Here is a 20,587-nt window from a genome sequence, read left to right as displayed (position 1 = left end):
TCAGCACACCAACCCAACCAAGCTCCGTGTGACGTGTTCGCGTAGAACGGTTTGAAACGGAAAGTAAAATAGTTGCGCGCCCATTCGCTGCTGCGGCTGCTTCCAAACGCAAAAAGTGAAGATGAAGTCCGCCGCCGGCGCACATCGCTGCGCAGCGGCCCTCTATTACCTCACATTTGCCGGCCGAGATGCGGTAACACAAACCCCGTTGTGCCGTAATTGCTCTCCGGTGTTGCTGCCGCCGGCCGGCTGCTGGAAAACAGTACAGAGCGCAGGGTGGTGTGTGCTGTAGGGTTGTGGCCAGCGTCTTAGTAGTGGTGATGGCGGCCGCTACCGGCAGCTCCGGTTGCCTTGACCATGACCATGAGGCGAGGAGAGGCTTTTACTATTATTTCGCCCATTTGTATTTGCGCGGGCCGCAAGACGCTCGACCGGCGGCCGGGAACTGCGTAGAACTGCGCTGCGCTGGCGCTAGATTTTCTGTTTTGATTTTCGTCTCCTTCGCTTTCGTCTGCCGTCGTTTTTTTTATGCTGCGGTGCTCCACGTCGGTTAATTGCTATAAAATCTTCGCGGAATCTCCCCCCATCGGATAGATCCGGCGGCCGTGGAGTTTGCGAGTTTCGCCCCAAACAAACACGCACACGCAGGTCGTAGTGGGAGCGTAATTGGGGGGTGGGGGGGCCTAAGAGCTTAAGGTGAGTCCCGTGAGTCGTCGCTCTAGCTCTCCGGTCGCGGTCGCGTGTAAGATTCGTGGGAAGCTTCCTGCGGGGCCAGGCGCGAACTAATGCGCGCTGCGCAGGGAAAGTAAAAGTGGTGTTCCCGGTTGGGGCCGCCCCGTGAAGTCATCTTCGAAACGGGTCCCAAAGGTCTGGTTTTTTGTGTTATTCTTATTAATGTTTAGCATTTTTCAAGCTCCGCGAGTGCTTTTCTGCAAAACGTCAGCGCCTCCGAATCCGCGACCGGCAGGGGATTAAATTTATTTCGCCTTTAATTTCCGGCTCCGTAGCCCGATGGTGGTGAAGCTTTTGACGGCGGGCCAGCAGCAGCAGCAGCAGCCACGAACCCGAGGAGAGGAAGCTATTTGTGCACACCTCGCTTCGCCCAACCCCCCCTCTCAGGTATCGATTGGCCATCGAGCTGAAACCAAAGTTGCGAACGAACAAGTTTTCGTGGAGTGTTAATTTTTGACTGCATGCTGCGATAAATTAATAAAGCACAGCGCGCAGGATCGATTCCGCACCGGTGAATCGGGGTGCCGTAAAATCGACCGGATAAATAGAAGCGGCGGCCCAACACAAAAAAAAAGAAACACATCGACGGAAAGTGCACTTGCACCTCACCGTCTCGGCGTTCGGCCATCTTGGGCCGCGTCGATACTCTGCGCTGTCCGACGGTAGAGTGCTCCGGCGCAGGGCACTTCAGGGGCCCCGTTTACTCTGGTGATCGAGTGGATTGGTTGGTGTCCGAAATTCGTTAAAAACGCCAACGATCGGGCGCCGCGGACGACGACGACGACGACGACGGGTGATGATGATGCATTCTCATCTTCCACTTAAGTATGGGCCCCGGCCCGGGGTCATTGGTCACCGTCAAGGTTTGGCTCGGGAGGATCGGAGGAAGTTCTCCAAATCGGCCGCGAATGAAACGGAAAAAAGAAAAAAAAAAAATGGCCAACAATAAATAAAGTAACAAAATCTGCATCAAACTGCAGCTCATTACACGGTTCCCGTGGCCACCACCACCGTGGCATGGATCGATTAATGGCAATCCGTGAAGGAGGGATTTTTTGTTCGCGCGCTCCGTCGGTTGGGGTCTCTCCGCTGCAAGAGGGCGCATAACCATGAACCGTGCAATTCAAGCCAGTTCCGGAACGGACTTCTGAGGGGGAGTCGCGAGGTGGTGGGCCGGGTTGCTGCATTCTGGATTCGGGGGTGCACGGGGTGGTAGAAATGATTATTGTAATTGTGGAACGTGAGCGTAGGAGATTACCATGCGAACAAAACGAGCCAAGCGAATTGTTGCGGATGCCTCGGGGTTTGGGGCTCGGGACTCGGTCACCCCCCCACCCGCAACAATATGATGGCCACACTCACACAGCGAGACACGCGCGAGGGGCGAAACGGGGAGAACGAATCGCAACAAATCCATCAATCAATTGTGCATTAAGCGTGTCCGGTGGTGCGATGGTGTGTGGTGGCGCAGTGGTCAAAAATAAAGCCAACTTTTAACCCGCCCCTGCGCCACCCCTGGATCTGCGGCACGGCGCAGCGGCGTCCCTGTAGCCTAGTGGCCGAAAAAGTACTACAGCAGAGAGAGCCAGCAAAAACCACCAACGCCCAGCCCGGGCCCGGAGTTGACTAGCGTGAACGAAATGCAGCCATTTTTTTGGGTTTTATTTATGGTGTGTGCCTCGTTATTTAATGCATTCTCCTGTGACCGGCCGACTGAATCCTGCCTGACGCGCGGACGCTGGCGCTCGCGCCGGGAAAGGCACCCGATCGCCGGTCGGATCGGACAAAGAAAAATTTAGAATTAATTACGAACAATTTTGGCTGCCGTCGCCGGTAGCAGCAGCCGAGTTTGGGGATTTTTTTGTTTACGCTGGCCACGCAGGTCCGCAAAAGAACGCAAGGTGTTGCATTGGGGGGGGGCCAGCGTTGTTTTGTTTGTTCGTTCGTCGCATTCGCCGTCGCTGCCGTGATCGTGAAGACGGTAATTAGCCGGCGCAGCAGCAGGAGCAGAGTGGCCAGGAGGACCCGGCTTTCGGCTGGCAGTCGGATTATCAACGGATTTTCATCCACCACCATCTACCCGCCGATTGGTTGTGCACCGAACCGCACGGCGGATTCGGGGAAAACCATACAGTCAGGCTACGAATTGCACTACCAAATTAGTTACCTGTTTCTGGGGGATTTCGATTGGTGGCCGGAATGCACCAAGTCATTGGAAAACGGTGGCTCTCGGGCGTCGTGCATTCGGATTTCCGATTAAGCATTGAATAATGTATCGAATGTGAGTTAGCATTTATCATTGTTTGGTCCAATGGCTTCCAAATGACTCCATTAGCTGTGCGCAACGGAGGATGCGTTCACTTGACGGCCACCAACAGCCACCTGTGTTGTGCTATCTTCATCACTATTAAGTTAGTTTATGCAGTTGAACTGTTTTCCCTCTAAACTTCCTTCGTTAAAAGCCAAGGCCAAGGATACGCGCCAATGGGTGGCACTAACGAAACGGACTGTCACTGTTTTTGGTACACGCGCAATCATTCGTCCCGAACGCATACTCAGCAGGCGGTGATGGACGAATCATGTGATGACAGCATCACATTATACGATGGTATAGATGATTTAAATGATTTCGCTTTAAAACATATTTACAAACTAATTACGAAGACAAGAAATGAATTATTGATAACAAAAACATAGGAAACTTACGAACCAGTGTCTTGGTTTGCAGATACTTCATTGAACTATCCGTTGCACTTTGGCTTCAAATCGTAGCGACGTCTAAAGGCCTTCCGGCAGAGAATAACTGTGATGTTGAGCTTCACTTGAGGATTGCTGTACATACCATTGTGGAATTCCCGAAATACGCTTCATTATTTTGAGTATCGTTCAACTTCATTTGTGGGGGGCTACAACAATCCCAAACATCTTCTCTTCCCATGAATCTCACGCGCAATTTCGCTGTTTTCCCTCTTTTTTTTTGCAGGTTTCTATGATGGCAGGCGACGGTACGCCTGCTCGGATTAAACAGGAACTGATTGAAACGTCGTGCTGCAGTCCGTCTCCTTCGTCCGCCGGCAGCCTGACACAGACAAACCTGGTGTATGGCAATTCACCCACCAGCAAGGTAATTGTTCTCGTTTCTTTCGAAGCAATCTTTGTTTTCGGGCCATTTCTGTGCCCTTAGCAAAAACGAATCCATATCTTGCGCCACATCGTTAAGTTCTAATTACTGGTCTTAGTTACAATTCAAGGGCGCTTTATTTACGTGACAGAATTTTTTTCTGTACTGCTTACCATAAACGCTAGCTTTAGACTAATGCATACATTATTGATGACCGACAAATATGTTAAATGGTTTATGGAGCACACACTGCCTTGCTTTTGAATAACAAATGGCCTGTAATTAAGTTATAAACGATTTGTTTTAGTTGGCAACGTAATGTTTACATCATTATGCTAAAGAAGCGAGGTCGTTCAATCATTCACACGGCAATTGATGATGGGTTTGTGTCTGTAACGGTTTTTAGATGGATTTCAAATGTAGCAGCAATAACAACAGCGACACCCATCTGACGGAGCTACACGGCGGAAGTCACAGCGGCAGCGCCAATGGCAAACCACAGTCACCCGGTTCGCCCGATCGACAGTTCTGCAGCTCCACTACCTCGGCCATCGGTGACTTTGGAAGCGACGGCACCAACCACGATGCGATCAAGGAGGAGATACCGCGAAGACTGTGCCTGGTGTGCGGTGACACTGCGAGCGGCTTTCACTACGGGGTGGCCAGCTGTGAGGCGTGCAAGGCATTTTTCAAACGCACCATCCAAGGTAAGCGGACACTACTCTCTCCCGTTGGATCGGCGAGCGGCGAGTTAATTGAGGTTTTACTTTCGTTCGCTTCAGGAAACATTGAGTACACGTGCCCGGCGAGCAACGACTGTGAGATCAACAAGCGGCGGCGGAAAGCGTGCCAGGCCTGCCGCTTCCGGAAGTGTCTGCTAATGGGCATGCTGAAGGAGGGCGTCAGGTTGGATCGGGTACGCGGCGGGCGGCAGAAGTACCGCCGCAATCCGTGCGCAAATCCGTACCAGCTGCAGCTGATCCAATCCAACCCTCAGTATACGCCCCAGTCGCTGGAGGACATTAAGATACTGGAAGTATTATCCTCGTTCGAGCCGGATCCCCTGTCGATCGGGCACGGTGCGGATCTGATGAACGTCGGTGACACGGATGGCACGTCCGGTGGCGGTGGCGGTGGTGGTGGGGGTGGTCCAGCACAATCGTCCACCTCGTCGCTTTCGTCTTCGGCATCGTCCTCGTCGTCTTCGTCGTCGGCGAGCAGCAGCTCGTCATCGGTCGGTATTGCGGCCGATTCCGGACTCGATCGGATGGCGATGGGTGTGGATGCGCAGGAAATTCTAAGCGTGCTGAGTGATATTTACGACAAGGAGCTGGTCGGAGTGATCGGTTGGGCCAAACAGATACCCGGTTTTACCGACCTGCCGCTCAACGATCAGATGCGACTGCTGCAGGTGAGCTGGGCCGAGCTGCTCACGCTGATGCTGGCCTACCGTTCGATCCCGTTCGATGGTCGCCTATACTTTGCAACCGACTTTTGGCTCGACGAACGATCCGCCAAGGAGTGCGGTGCACTTGATCTCTACAACCATGTAAGTCCTCACCGCAATCCGTCCAACCTGACCGCGTTCTATTCCGTAACGACGACCGTATTTTGTTTGCACCCGCAGCTCGCACAAATCACCCAACGATTGGAGAAGATCTCGGCCACCAAGGAGGAATACTACCTGCTGAAGGCCCTCTCCCTCTCGAATTGTGATATCCGACTCGACAACTACAGTGCGCTCAAGAAGATTCGCGACTCCATTCTGTACGCGCTCAACGATTGTGTTCTGTTAATAAGGTAGTAATGGGCGAATGCTGGTGGGTCCCAGGACTATGTACTCTACTGAAACGGGCGTCTTTTCTGCTTTCCTTCCCTACCGCAGGCAACATCAGGCCGTCTCGCACCAGCAGCAGCTGTTGCTGTTACTTCCATCCCTGCGCCAGGCGGACTACATCATCCGCAAGTTCTGGACGAATGTGCATATCGAGGGCAACGTGACGATGAACAAGCTGTTTGTCGAGATGCTGGAGTCGGTCTCGCGATAAGGCAGTGAAGGGCGGATCATCGTTCGAACCCGGCGACACTGGCCGGCAAACGGAGCGTTCGGTTCAAGTTTGCTTTTGCGAAGACACCCGTTTTCTACAACAATATTTCGAATCAGATCCCACACTCGAGGCGTTGTGTGCGGTCCTGTTGCGAACCGAAGTGGACGAAGAAGCGTGGTAATGTGTGTTGCATTATTAGCGTAGTCGGTATGGCATAATGTTTTCGTTTGTTTCGTGGAATGGTTACCGAAGTTATATTCGAATTGTTTACATAGTTCATAAGGGTATCCTAGTTCTTTCTAGCCTTTCCAGCCTTTGTCCGTGTCGCGTGACATTAATGCCCGTTGATTGGACGCTTTGTCTGCGTTCCAACGCGCTTGGTTAATGAGTTCTGTATCTTTTAAAGGTGGTTTACTTGAGCACCCTTTTTCAAGCTTCGTTCTTTGTTAGTGTTTTGAAAAAGTTACCATTTACGCTCCTCGACGTCACTGCTTCCTTCCAGGGGAAGGTGCACGAGCAGTCCGCAACTGTTGTGGAATCAAGCATCGTGTTGTAGATGTCCAAGAAAAGTACAATTAAAATGGACCTCCAGTTATGGCAGATGAGTTACTGCTTAGTAGAAATAGCGAACAGTATAATTTGTTTTACTCTGCCGACAGCATCAGGATGAGGCCCTTATGGCACAACTGAGGTCATGGTACGACTTTCGGAATCGTATCGACGAAAGTGCGCTGGAAGCGTTTCGTATTGTTTAGAATGTGTTGCACGCATTACCTTATTTTACGTTTTCCTGGAGTTTGTTTTGCATTCGATTATGCAGTACTCCTCTTCTATTACGCGCCGCATGGGACCGTCGGAAATTGTGTAAGAAAAATGCAATATATATATACATATATATATATATACAAATGGATGCAATAGTATGTAAGTGCTCTAGTAATTTATGGCAAGAAAATGAAGCGGAGAGGTGCAATTAGAATCGTCCGTTTCGCTGTGGGTCCACGCTCCGGAGACGTTCCGGTTTTGAATGTAGACGTGCTGTGGTTGTTTTAATGCTTAGTTTTACATTGCATCTTTATCAAGACTAGAAGTGAGTTAGAAAGTATTGGCATGCAAAATAAGTGGCGCACCCGATTTCATGATCGGGTGGCAACGGAAAGAACACTCAAACCCGAACTTTAGTGAGAGTTTATCGGCAGGCAGACAGGAGTGGTTAACAAATCGTGCTGCTAACACAAACTTGCTGAATCTCGTTCAAAAACAAATTACAACACTGGAAAGGGAACGTCGGCCGTAGCCATATTTTCCGAACTCTAACCAACTGCCCTATGGCTCTTTAGTGGAAGTAGTTCGAGACGAAGAAGAAGAGGCACAAACTTGATAAATCTTTGATTGATAGGCATGCAGCCGTTAGATGTATAGGTTGACCAACACAACCCATTATGTTTATGGACAGCGCTAACTGCATCTTGTAGTACGCAATGATTGATCAGGCGATCCTTCTTCGGGACTATACTTTCGTTTGTCCCTATATTAGAGTATATGGCGCAGTTTAGTACTATGCAGGTTCATACAAAATGAACATTGAAACTACGGCCGAAACTTGTAATAAATCTTGTACTCATCACATACACACACGCGCAGAAGAACCAGCAACGAGCTGACGGGGTCACTTTGAACCGAAGGGTCTCGACAGATTCGAGCTCTAGTTCGAGGCGTAGCGGAGCGAACTGAAAAGTACATCGTTTCCCTATCGATTATTTCATTTTGCATGTCTCAGTGATAAGTAAATGGGAGTAAGAAACCCTTCTTATATGAACCCCCTACCGGGGCAAAAGGGGTGAACCGAGGGTGCGTTTTTCTGACGCGAACATGACCCCACATAGAGAAGCACCACAAAGACAACCGCGAAATTATATAACAAAGCAAAACAAAACATAGCCCCGTAAGGAACGCGTTGCCAGTGAGTAAGTTATAGCGATTAAGGTACAACACCGCAAGTGAACAATGTGCAAAATGTGCGAAATGGTTAAGGTTAAAGGGGGGAGATCGTTAAAATATAGAAACATATGTTTGCGCTCCCCCAAAAGGGAAGGGCACTCAATGGGGCACCCTAGGCGAAGCCGAGCATTGCGCGGAACCAGAGTGGGCACTAAGCTTACTGCAGAATGCGTACCGTGTTCTGCAGCTCACCGGTTGTGGACGACGTGTTGGGAACCGAATTTCGTTACGAGAACGATGAGAGCGATTCAGATGGATTTCAGTAGCAAGCAGCAATCGTGGAATTCGGAAGTGACCGAGAGCGTGTGTTGGGAGCCACGATTAGTATGATAATTGATAACGATGGTGAGTTAGTCTCAGGGAATGTTACGATGTGCGCTTGAAGGAGAGAAGTTAGGCATTAAGAGCGTATGCGATTGTTGATTGTTTCTGCGTGGGGCGTAGCGCGACAGATTATAAACTGGCAATGAATAGAGAAAGTAAGGAATAAAGGACTATGAAGGGGATTACCGGTTGGAATGGAAGAATAAAATTATATCTAGCACTATTGCTAATACCGATACGCGATTGCTTTGGAGTTTATTGTTCATTGGACCTAGTCGTTGATTTGGAATGTTTTTAGTGTGATTGTTGAGACTAGCGCTAAGAGATTAGTGCTGTGTCCAGTCCATCTCGTCCAGGCTAGTGTCCAGTCCATCAAATCCGTCATGATGAAAGAACCCAACCATACACTCTCCTTGGCAGCGATCAGCCGATATCCCGAATAATAATTTCAAACAATATTGCTCTTCCCTTTCACCAAATAAAGTATTACGCTGCTTAATATGGTCAATGTGACTTTTCCAGTTAATTTGGGAAAAGGAGAAACCAAGCACCGAACAAAGATGTAGCACCGGAATGCGAAAACATCGCGCTAAGGTGTACAAGCTCATTATCGGTCAAACCCCATAAGCGATTGGTGTGCCAAAAGTCTTATGTTTGATTCTCGGAAAGTCGAAAGTCAAACATTCGCCGCCTTCATGCTGGTGCTCGTTTTCCAAGAGTGCGCGTTAAGTAGATTATAGGATGATGGTGGAAAGTGTTTATTCAATCGCTACCTTCATCAGGCGAAAGGTTGAATTTGGTTTCATTTCACAATGTGTTAAGCGATACGTGACTTACAGAACCAACCAAAATCAAAAATGTAACTCTACACTATTCTGGGGCCAGACTCTTTTACTAGATAACTCATGAATTCTGCATGTATTAATATATGGTTCATTTGTTGTCTTATGATTCAACACTTTTGAAAATACCATTTTTGTGCTAAATTCCCTAATAGATGAATATGCTGGCACCTCTATAATGGCGTTTTTGTCGATCCTAAAGAATAAAGTAAACGGAAAGTAAGCAATGCGTGTTTCTTCCATTTTAGCACCGTTTTTTTGTGCTTTTCTCAAACAAATTTAAAACCAATATGCAAATGAAATGCATAAAACACTATCGTTGTCCGTGCGTTGTGAAGCGCACGTTGTCATCCGTGGTAAAAAGGCTCGGTCTCCATTTCCATATGGTCAATTTTTACCGTTCCACTATGAGTCGCCATGAACCCGCCCGACTGCACTTTGCAACCACGTTGCACGGTTTGACGGCCAACCTAAAGGCTATCTGAATTTAGATTGGTTCATTTAAAATATGAAATATGCCATTAATAAGTCACTTCGGTGGCCGCATCCGACCTCTCCGGAGTTCACAGCATTCAAAACCAAAGGCTATCGATTAAAGCTCTTGCCCTTGCTGCATGCACCGAGTGTCACTGTCTCAATTATCAACTTCCCTTTAGGTGTGGATGGAAATGAATGGAAAAGCCCAGGAAACGGAAACGGGACGCCCCCCGTTCGGGCATAAATTAATCGTCTCTACAAACGAGGCCAATCATGGCCGTAAACAAATCATTCTGTGGAAAACAGTTTTGCTCGGTGAATTAATATTCCTGCTTTGGGAATTGACCGAATTTGCGTGCAGAGACAACTCACACAGAACAAGTTTTCAATTGAGACAAAAATTACCGTCGAAAGAGGACGATAATCATGAATAAATGTAAATGCCCCATTTCACGGGCAGCCCCTATGAGACGCACAAACACAAGCTTTAAGCCACTGTTCCTTTGGATTAAGCTCTGTTTTAATTCCCTTGTTACGGCCAGGCTTATGCTTGAATCTATCATTGCCCGAAAAAAAGCGTAAACCAAGAGCTACGAAATGCGCCGCGATCCGTTTGAATCAATCGCGTAAGCCTCTTTAGATGAAAACTAAGCCACCCATTGAACGTGGCCAATGGTAAACATTTTAAGTGAAAGTAAAACCAATATTAGTTCGTTCAATGGCTGTTAAAACCCCATTGAATTTGCGCGAAGTAATCCATTTTCAAAAACTGTCGTTCGGGCGGTCGATTCATCGATGCTCGAAGCATGCCAGGAACAGTGGTTCCTATAGCAGCCGCGGGACCGTTGCTACGGTTCCAGTCCGTCCTTCATTATGAATGGTGTGTTTGGCTCGTGACCAATTTCCGAGCGAATTGGTGAACATCATTTTGCGCCCCAGAACGGTTCATGCACACGGCCCGTTTCGTCCTAGGCCACCGTTAGCAATTAAGTACCCATCAAAGTGTGTTTTTCGCATCCACTGTTGAGTGATTTTATTCCTCGTTGTGGTGACAAGGCTTTTGAGCTTATCGAAAACGTGAAAATTTTCCGTTTACCCACTACAAATTGTTTAGCAAATATGCTCCTAAAATTTGCAAATAGGGGTATAATAATCAGTTTTTAATAAGCGGAATTCACACTTAAGTTGCCGATAGTAAAATGAGTACTTTCTATTCTAACTAATTTTTAACTAATTAACTAATTCTATTCTTCTAATTTTTTTAAAGATACATTTCGTTCCCTTTATAAAAGACTTAATAGTATCGTCTATTTGAAAAGGAATTTGTTGAACTTGTGTTGATGTCCAGTAAAATTAAGAACCAGTAAAATTCGGCTATACGATAAAGGTTCTTTTAGTTGCAAAAACACAAATAACCTACAACCCGTCACCTACCCAGCTACTAGATCCTTAACGATGGCCACATTTCTGGTTGAAAACATATTCCTGTCGAGTCACCGAATTCGAGGCGTTGAATGAGACATCGTAGCCAGAGGCGTCAACGTTAGCGGCACGTGTCTTCCCAGAAATAGCCGCAAATGAGGCTGCAAACGACGTCTCATATATCTCCGAGTCGCTAGCGGTGCTTTAAAATGTGCTGCAGCCTAACGGCCAATGTGGAGGGCATTGAATAATATGATTTTTCGGACACGAGAATCAAACGCTTACCGTGGCATGTCTCTTTGCCAACTCTGCGCGTGGCTACTCGTGGACAATGGAAATTTCCAAGTAGTAAGTGCTTTCAAGGAGCGTAAAACCGGCCTATCGGCCCAAACGACCATTGCTGCCGGTGGCTTTAATGTGTTTTCTTTCGAAGCAACTGATGGCCTAAACTGCCGCCTTAAGTAATCAGTAATGTATTGCGATTTAATTCGTTTCTCTTCCTCAATTTACACGTTCAAGAGGAACCTCCGGTCGCCGTGAACACTGAATGTCCGAATCTTTGTGCATTGTGAGATAAACGGTCTGAGAGGCCGGCCGTGTTTGTTGGCATATTTTCACGAACAGCACACCTTCTTCGAACCACACAGAAACGCATCCTTTTCGTTTTCTGTTCTTTTGAGAAGCCGTCGATAGCCGTTAGTAAATAAAACAAATCATGGAAATAAAAAGAAATATTTGCAAAACCGACTTGACTCAGACCTGAGACTAGAAATTCTCTTTTGTTATTCGAAGCTGACCGAGGGTTAGCCATTTCAGTCGGTATAGTTACTGTTGGTTTTCGGCGCTTTATTTATAGCACACCGCAGGCTGCCGCTGACCTTCTGAAAAGTAAGAGGCCCGCATTACTGGGAATCCGGGAATCGTGACAATGTACCAATCCAAGCCTTCTCTCGGACCTTCCAGGAAGTTGCGCTTTGCAAAATGAACCTTCGGGCGGCATCCATATGAGGTGTCTGTTCGTCAACGAATGTTCTTACGTAGGTTTGGCCGTACAATTGGCCACTCTGTTCAATTCCGTCTCAGCAAAAACAGTTCCTTCCAATAGACACCACACGTCAACGCTTTAACAAGCTTACCACATATCAAGGCTCCACACACGGACTCCGCTTGTTTATCCTATCATGCCCAAGTCAAAACGAGTCAAATATGGTTTGTCTGTTTGGTGATGTGCACTCTTAATATTTGCTTTGGTTTGTTCGGCCGCCACTGGCATGTTTGTGCGCTTGGCCCTGGACATTATGACACAAACTGCAACTGCAACACGGACCCTGTCTCGAGTGCGAGTTGTGGGAGAGCTTCCACACAAATTATCGGCTGCAGCACCACTCGGAGCACATCGGATGTAACGGATAGCGGACAAGCAGAAGTTTGTCCTGACAGGATGTCCGCGCAAAAAACACGTAACACGTGCAGTTCGACGAAAGGCAACACAAGCATGTTCGCCCACAGCGCCCTTTAGTTGCCACTGCAATCATGCTCTGTTGCTGTTATTTAAATGCTGGGCCCATGGTCCGGGATGTCGTTAGTCGGAGCCCTTTCTAGTGCCATCGTTGCGGAGTGCAATTTGCATACGAGATTGAATCGATGCGAGTTGGGTCTTAGGTGTTTCGCGCTCGGGACTCGGGACACCGTCGGGTTTCGTAATGGGTTTACTTGAACGAATTTCGCGCACTGTGTTAGTCATCCTCCCAGTCGAAGGTGCCACTTTCATGTTCCGTCGTCCATCGGTATACCGTGAACGTAAATCAGCGAAGGGAAATTGCCTTTGCTTTTGCTGAGCCTTGAATGTTATTTTGCGTCTCTTCAGTTCGGTCCCTTTGAAACACACAAGGCAAGTGAGTATTAATCATTCGACACTACAGCGACGATTAGTGTAGAACAGAATAAACAGAAAATGTTGGCCAATATTACTCACTCGTATTGACAACACAACGAGCTCTTTTTTGGGTCGATGGGACGATTAATTGTAAGTGATTAGAAAATAAATTAGTTGCCAATTAGTTAAAATTAGATTTGCATTAAGATAAAAATACTATCTTAGATAAAGAATATTGGCCGTTTTTACAAATCGCTGTTGTATGTCGCCGTTCGAACAACGAACACTAGTGTAGTGCTCCGGAAAACCTCCCTCAGTTTCCTCTACTCGCATTCACTCGTTCGGGCCGCAGCAAGAAACAGCACTCAAATGAATGCAAATCTGTAATGCAATTAACAGTAACAATGGTTTAATTAAAATTGGTCATCCACTACTTACTAACAGCCTGCACCATAGCGCCTTCCCTATCATCGGCACTGCGAAACGATGCATCCGGCCACGGCCAGCTGGCCTCGAGCAATCGATGATCGAGAAACTATTCGTAATTATGTTCGATCGAGATTTCGGGCGTTTTTCGGTCGTACAGTGCGCCGCGTGCACTGCCATTCGTAAAATTTATTATATTTTCCACTCCGTTCCGATACCGGAAACGCCGTTTTTGTCCGCCAGGACAGCCCAACATGACAAAACCACAGACCGAACGTTCTTCGCATTAGTTTGCAATAGACGAAGAGCCGAAAGAAGCAAAAAACCGAACCTGCCACTATCGGAGCGAAGATGAAATGCTTCTCACTTCGAGGCTCACTTCGGGGTGAACCATGTCGGCACCGATGCAAAGTGTAGCGATAAATTTGTGGCCCCCTTTTCGGGGTGGGCCGCCAGAGGATGGTACGCTTAAAAAGCGGGTGCACCCCGCTCGTATGTAAGCTCGTGTGTTCGGATGGCGCCAGCTGGGCGTCGCAATCTGGTCCAAAGTGCTAATCTCGTAGCACCGCAAACCGCACACCGGTGGCAGGGTCCGGGTATTGACTCATCTCCGAAGGCGTGTTACAATCGATACCATGCCGTGATAGTAATCCGTGTGATCACGGTCAACGATTCACGAGCAGCGTGTTTGCATAATGTTGACGGGATCGTCCTGCCACCGCCCGTTGAAAGTTATCCGTGCGAAGAAGGCACCAGTTTATTGGAGTTACATTAGTTTGGCGAATGGCGAAGAGTTGAGTGCGTCCTTTTTGTAATAAACGTTGAATAAATCAGAACGATATCCGAACCGAGCGAGAAGTTCGATTGGACCTGCATAATGGTTAGGAATGGGAATTGGAGAGTGGCGCAAGCATTACGTTTAATGTTATTATCCACGAAGATCCTTGAGACTTGTTATTGGGAACCCGGGGCTTTTATCTCCTGTTGAAACAAATTTTCATTTAATCAACTAAACACATTTTTATGAAGCACTAGGCGCCTCCATGTGAAATTTAAAGCCCATATCATTTTAGTAAAGTTAACGATATAATTTTTTCAAAAATTAAGATACTCGTTTTCGTTGAAATTACTCACAACACCACTGAATTGCGTTCTATAAAATTACCTTCTGAACACACCAAGCCAAAGCTTATTTTATGCTCTGTTCACTTTTTTAACAATAATCAGCGCTAGTGCCTTTCGTAATCAACGTACATTAGCGGGTTCTGTGGCCGAATCAGATCGGCCTCACTACTCCTTTTGGGTGAAAACCGCAAAGAAAGATTGTGGTTCGCGGCATAGAATTAAGTCGCCCAAAATCTATGCAGGATTGTGAAAATTTGCGGTCCACCATGAAGCTTTAAACAGTGGCCATTTCTGTGACCGTCGTTTTTAATTGCGATTTCGCAAAGAAAGGTTGGTTGTGCTTGGTTGCAATTGCCTTTTGAGGCGTTATGTAACGGCCGGTGGTGAGGTTTTTGTTCCTGAGTTTTTGTTCCTGAGCTGGGCGATTCACCCGAAGCCCTAAGGCTTGGGATCCGGATGCCCATGTTTTGTTGCGTAAACCATTATTAAGCTTTTTTTCGTGAAATCATGAAGGTGGCAAAACGAATTAAATTTGCATATTTTACAGCACTGAAAGTTGCGTTGAGTAGTGAAAAGCAAATAACGATTTCGAAGAAAATAGCAACCAAAATAATCCGACAGGTCGAATAACTATCATTTTTGAATTGAAAAACACCGGGTTTTGAACCCTTTTAACCGAACCGTATGGTTCATTGATCAACTGACTTACATTTACCGAACATGGTATCAGTTTTTAGCGACTGTACCGTCCATCGAAACGATCGTGCCCCCGGCGTGTCATTAATTCGGTGCACAAATTTGGCCTCCGGTATCGAAAAATGGTCAATTAGCAGAAATGGGCCGGAATTGAACCGAAAAAGTGCTACATCAGAAAGGGGCCAACGACGGGGTCTTTCGACAGGCCGATGCTTGATGGCAGAAAAACGAAATCACGGCCCCAGACAGGGCCGAATGTGATTAATAGCATTTGCGAAGTGAAACGAAAAAAATTGCTTGACACGTGGACATCGGTGAAATGTGGCCACATTTATCATGGACCCCTCGGTGGACATATGGGTGGTGGGGTAGTTTATTTTTTTAAACACTCTTCCGAATTGCGAAGTCGAAAGAGTTTGCCATCCGTGCACACCAGATTAATGTTCCACCGATCGAAGGTTGAATTTGAAATGACTATTTCTGGATTGCGATGCGCTTGGCAACGTTGGCTTGCGTGCTATTTTCGGCTTGAAGTTATTTTGGCCTCTGACATTTAGCGAATCGCCAAATGAAATTAAGGAGTGGTGAAAGCATTGAGCAAACCAGAAAGGCGAAGGTAATTGAAATATAATTCTTCACCCGGCCAGTGGGAAAAACCGCATCAACCGCAAACAGAAGTCGCCCACCAGGAAGGGTCAGGTCAGGGCCACCCTTCAACCTGTTGCAAGTTAAGCCTCTGACGCGTTAGCACCCCCGTGCTCCGCTGGCCATAAATATTTCAGTATGCAGTGCACGATTCCCGAAATCATTAGTTTCGTTTAAGGTGAAGGTGTTACAAATAACGAAACGCATGTAGGCGGCACCAGGAACCCCGTCCGAGTCGAAGTCGGTGTATGGTGTGCCTTCAACATTGAAGCTTAATGGGAACGATGATGTAGCGTTCTTTTGCGCCCCGTAAGTCCGTAACATTTCTAAACCTAGTTTTGGCCCAATCGAGCTTTCGAGTTACCTGATGCTGGATGGAAACCTGGCTCACGGCCTGTGCTGAAATTAATCTAACTCCGCGAAACAGCAAAAGCCTCACAAAACGACGGCGATTCACGAATGGTAAGGGCCGGCGTCATGCTTTAACAGCAACAGCAAATGCTTTTAGTGTTACTCCGGTGGTTTTTCCTTTTTCGGGCGCTTTTGGCCGTGAAACTGTAGCACCGCGGAACGCGTGCGTGCGGATGGAAACGGAAGCATGAAAACCATAAATTGCCTTAGCATCCCTCCGTCGCACTCTTTCTTTTTTTTGAGCGCCGCGCAGCCAAGCATTGCGGGAGCTTTCACAAACATTTTCCTTTTCCATGTTGGTCCGCGTGTGCGCGGCTACTAAAACTTTTGCCCGTGGTTTCGGCTCATTCACCAACACCTCGCTCGCCGCCGTTGACTCGCCCCGAGGCAGGGCGATGCATCCATGATTTTTTGCACTTTGCACTCCACCCTGGGGCTGCGTGACTTGGTGCAATGTGCTCCTTTATCAATTCCCATTGCTCCATTACCGTGTCCCGGAACGGACTGGACTATTAAATTTATTCACTTCCTGTCACTCTTCGTCGCCGGTACGCCGCTCGCTGACGGTGCATCGGCCGGTGTTTTCAGGTGCACCACCAGGTGGACGCACCGGGACGTCGAATCTGCGGTAGGAAATGCATCATTGCGTTGACATAAATTTAATTTCCTCCTCCAGCGAGCAGAAGGGTAGGATTTTCGACTCGACGCTTCTTCGAGTTGGACGATTCTCAAGAATGTGCATCTTGGAGAAGCTTACCTTGGGAGGAAACTGCGAGTGTGTGACTTGTCCGTGGCCGAGCGTTTTCTTTTCCCCTTTGGCCGCAGGCATTTAAGGTGCTTTGCGGGGCTTATGCAGAAATGGTACCAGATGCCGGTGCGAATAGAATGGTCATGCAATAACTGATCACTTTTGGTTTGCGAATAACTGATTCCCGATAGTTTGCGGTAAGTTCCCCCGGTGCGGGAAAGGAATCCTGTACATTGGTTGAGTGATTCTGTACACCATTACAAGCGCCTGAGGCGGTGAAAAAATACTGATCGCCAGGAGCATCTTCAATGCGAATTGATTATATTTTTTTGTTGAGATTTAATTTATCATTTTTCATTTTTCATATTTCATTATTTATTCATTTTTATGTACTTAAAGATTTTTATAAAGTTTGTAACATTTGAGTCATAATTTTGGGTCGCAGCAGGAAGGGTCATTATTTTTTCTATACTGTTTGGTGCCGTTTTTTTCAACAAAATAATATAGCGAATTAAAAACAGTAATAAAACACAAATAAAAAACAGTAATAATCAAACTTTCGACTCCAACTATCCCTTACGCCACTGTTTCTGTTTCAGGTTGTTGTGTAAATGAGTGAAGCCCATGAATTTGAACCCAAGGTGAGTTAACAAAAACACGCTATGTTTTTACAGGATATGAAGCCTTATTTGAAACGTTTAGCGTAGCTTACGGTCAGCTTGTTGCAACACGGGTCCTCACTTTATCCGACGATGCTGGAGACTATTCTGTGTCCCCGGAGGAACAGATGTGAACATTAGTGAGTAAAGCTCATTTTGTCCTTCTATTATAGAATCAAAAGTCTTAACCTTGTTAGGGATCTGATTAAGCTCACTTTGCTTGCCACCAAGCAGTTACTCTTAAATTTCGTAAAGTATCTCAGCCCAGACCACAATCGTACAACCAATTCACGATAATCCGAGCACGTCCACTCGACGACGAAAGATGAGCTCATTTACAATTTGCCCAATGCCCCAGGGTGCTTAACAATTGAACCCAAAGGATTTCATTCACAAACCGCCCGTTGAGCAGGGACTCCCAGTCCCGGCAATCGACAAGGCACCGAGGAGACGAAATTACTTCCCAATTTGGCTCATTTTCTGCCATCGTCTGTTTGATAATTTTCTTCAAATCTGCTCCTTGTTAACAACAACTTCAACCCCTATGATGGCGTAACTGACGTCATGATTGGAGCATTCGCATATGGTCTTGATAAACAAATTAGCTTTAAAGGGAGAAAAGTGTACAAAGTTTTTCAAAACTGTTCTGTATGTAAACTAATGTAACTACTGAGTAGCGTCCCTGGTGACTGGAAGATAGTTGAAAAACTCAAAAGGCATTGGTTTGCGATTTGCTCCTCAAAACAAAATGTGGTGAATGCGAAAAACAACTTAAACAGTAGGACTGCTCCAGCGCAAAGTCCAACATCTGACAACGTCCCTGATAAAGACACCTGGTGCATGGCGACAGAGTTCAAAATGATTTTATGCCACTTCCCCGAACGCCATGTTGTTGATGAGTGATGCAGAAATAATTTTTATTAATGGAGCTGAGCGGGAACAGAAATTATTATTAGCTTTCGGAAGGAAACGCAATTATGATTCTGCATGGTTTCAGTTGTATTGTCAAAATCAGACTGTGGTTTCAGTATTGGGAGATTGTTTTTTGAACAGTCATTTTTAAAAGCCCAGTCATTCGTTTTCGTACCTTTTCTTCAGCCTTGCGGTGGCTGGAATGTTGAGGAGGATAGTGAAAAGCGATATTTTCCGATAACCAATGCCCTGCAATGGCGGACGGCTCGCTGAAATCCTCCCTCAGGTCGAACGCTAAAAAGTGGTGCATCCGGCTTGGGCGGAAAATTATTTTCGCTCGGACAACGATATCCTGTGTCCGTTTCGTGGTGTTTTATGCTTTATTGCTTATTGCCGGGACTGGGACCAAACGCCCGCGCCCGCTATCGGTCCGGCTGGATCTAACGTGCCACTGAACCGTGGCGGAATCGTGCCGCTGGCTCCGTTTCGCTCGGATTTTCAACGGAACTGTCTAATTGAGTGTCGGACGCTGGTAGTGCGTGGATTATAAAGCAAATGTCACGGTCACAGAGGAATCGTTGGGCAAAAGTTTTATTTTTCATCAAATTTATAGTCTAACAGTAGCCCCTGCTGCAGTTTAATGGAACTGCTGTTTCGTAAAATTTACAATAGAGCATCCCTCGGGACAATAAACTGGATCCTAGAATGATCCAAGGCTGCAACAAAGGGAAATGTCGTAGAGCTTTGTTATTCAAAACGAAGGTTTTTCCATAAAAAGAACAAAATGAATATGATGAGAAGGAAAATGTTTGAGTTTAATATAAAATCCATTGAAATATAACCTTATTTCAACTTGGATAAACCTAAACCTTTATTGAAGTGTAAGGCAAGTATATTTGAATTTATCCTGGCATTAATTATGTTGAATTAAAATCATCTTAATTGTCACATGTAAGTTGATCTCCAGATGAAGCTTTACAAAATGTGATAATTTGTTTCAAAGATGTAATCGTAGATTTTCGAGCAGATCGTTCAGTTAACAGTTTACGTTCAAAAAGGATATCACACCTTTAATTTTTTACATCCGCACTATAGCTACCTATCGAATGCATCGCATGAACCTAGCGATGCAATTTTAATTCGTGAAATAAATTCGTATCAAATTGATGCGCAACGATTCGTATCTGCTTTGTATCGCAGCCAGCGTACGACAAAGCTGGCTCCGGATTATGGCATTAAGTTTACGCATCACACAATGCAGCATACAAAATACGATCCGTTCGAAAACGGACCTTTCAACTTGGCAGGCTGTGCGTATCTAGCCCGTCAGTGACGATCTTTGCCATCCCTGACGGAACCGGGCACCGTGACCCGAGTGATGGATTGGTCCGCGAAGCACAAATTAATGTGTCATAAGCCCACCGGCGGCCGCCCTTTTGACGAGCGAAAGAATCTCTGCCGTTGTGGCGTTGTTTTGACTAGGCTTGGAAGGGATTTAATTTCGTGGAATTATCTAATCAGCGTTTCGCCCGAGAGCGATCCATCTACCGTACGCATCATCATCCGTCGCTCATCCTGGACGAACGGCGTTTCGCCGGTCGCGAATGTCGCGAATGTTTGGTCTCATGTACGACGAAATTAATCGGCCACACGTGAATGTTCCACACATCCGGGGTCGGTTCGCATTTGGCAGGCAGTTGGTACGGAGCCATTCGCCGCAAGAGCTTATTCCAGATCACCGTTTCACACTGCAATGCTTTCGAATTGATGATTTGCGGAACTGTTTAGCAACTTTATTGTGGCCAAACAAGCGTATTGAATTGATAACCCACTAAACAGTTGGGTTCATTGAACATATTTTCTCAGTTGTTGATTTACAAAACCTTATTTTTGGTTAGAAAACCATTATCTGCTCACTAGAGGAGATCTCTTGTTTCACACCTTCTGGCAACGTTACAGGTGATTGACAGTTAATCGATTCGGTAACTCAATCAGCATTACATGCTCTTTGCCTTAGCGCGCCAATAGGAAGGCAATTTTTTAAAAACGTAACCACATTCACTTCAGTTATTGGATAAACGATGGCGATGATACCGCGCCCAAAGTCCCGCACGTAACGCGT

At 46.6% G+C, this 20,587-nt stretch overlaps 1 protein-coding gene across 2 annotated transcripts in view; it reads left to right on the top strand.

Annotated features, from left to right (window-relative positions):
* LOC131211483 (estrogen-related receptor gamma) overlaps positions 1 to 8,457 on the top strand; it is a 31,268-nt gene extending 22,811 nt beyond the window's left edge. For both annotated transcript variants that reach the window (XM_058204968.1, XM_058204967.1), the window contains exons 2-6: positions 3,716 to 3,856; positions 4,260 to 4,560; positions 4,636 to 5,402; positions 5,481 to 5,653; positions 5,739 to 8,457. In XM_058204968.1, the coding sequence (XP_058060951.1) occupies positions 3,722 to 3,856; positions 4,260 to 4,560; positions 4,636 to 5,402; positions 5,481 to 5,653; positions 5,739 to 5,901 (1,539 nt within the window). In that variant the 5' untranslated portion in view covers positions 3,716 to 3,721 and the 3' untranslated portion in view covers positions 5,902 to 8,457. The remainder of the gene's footprint in view (positions 1 to 3,715; positions 3,857 to 4,259; positions 4,561 to 4,635; positions 5,403 to 5,480; positions 5,654 to 5,738) is intronic.
* The last annotated feature ends 12,130 nt before the right edge of the window (positions 8,458 to 20,587 follow it).

The sequence above is a fragment of the Anopheles bellator genome, chromosome 2 (genome assembly GCF_943735745.2).
Source record: "Anopheles bellator chromosome 2, idAnoBellAS_SP24_06.2, whole genome shotgun sequence".
Taxonomy (NCBI): domain Eukaryota; kingdom Metazoa; phylum Arthropoda; class Insecta; order Diptera; family Culicidae; genus Anopheles; species Anopheles bellator.
Note: the sequence above shows the minus strand (reverse complement) of the source record. Positions and strands in the feature narration are given on the sequence as shown.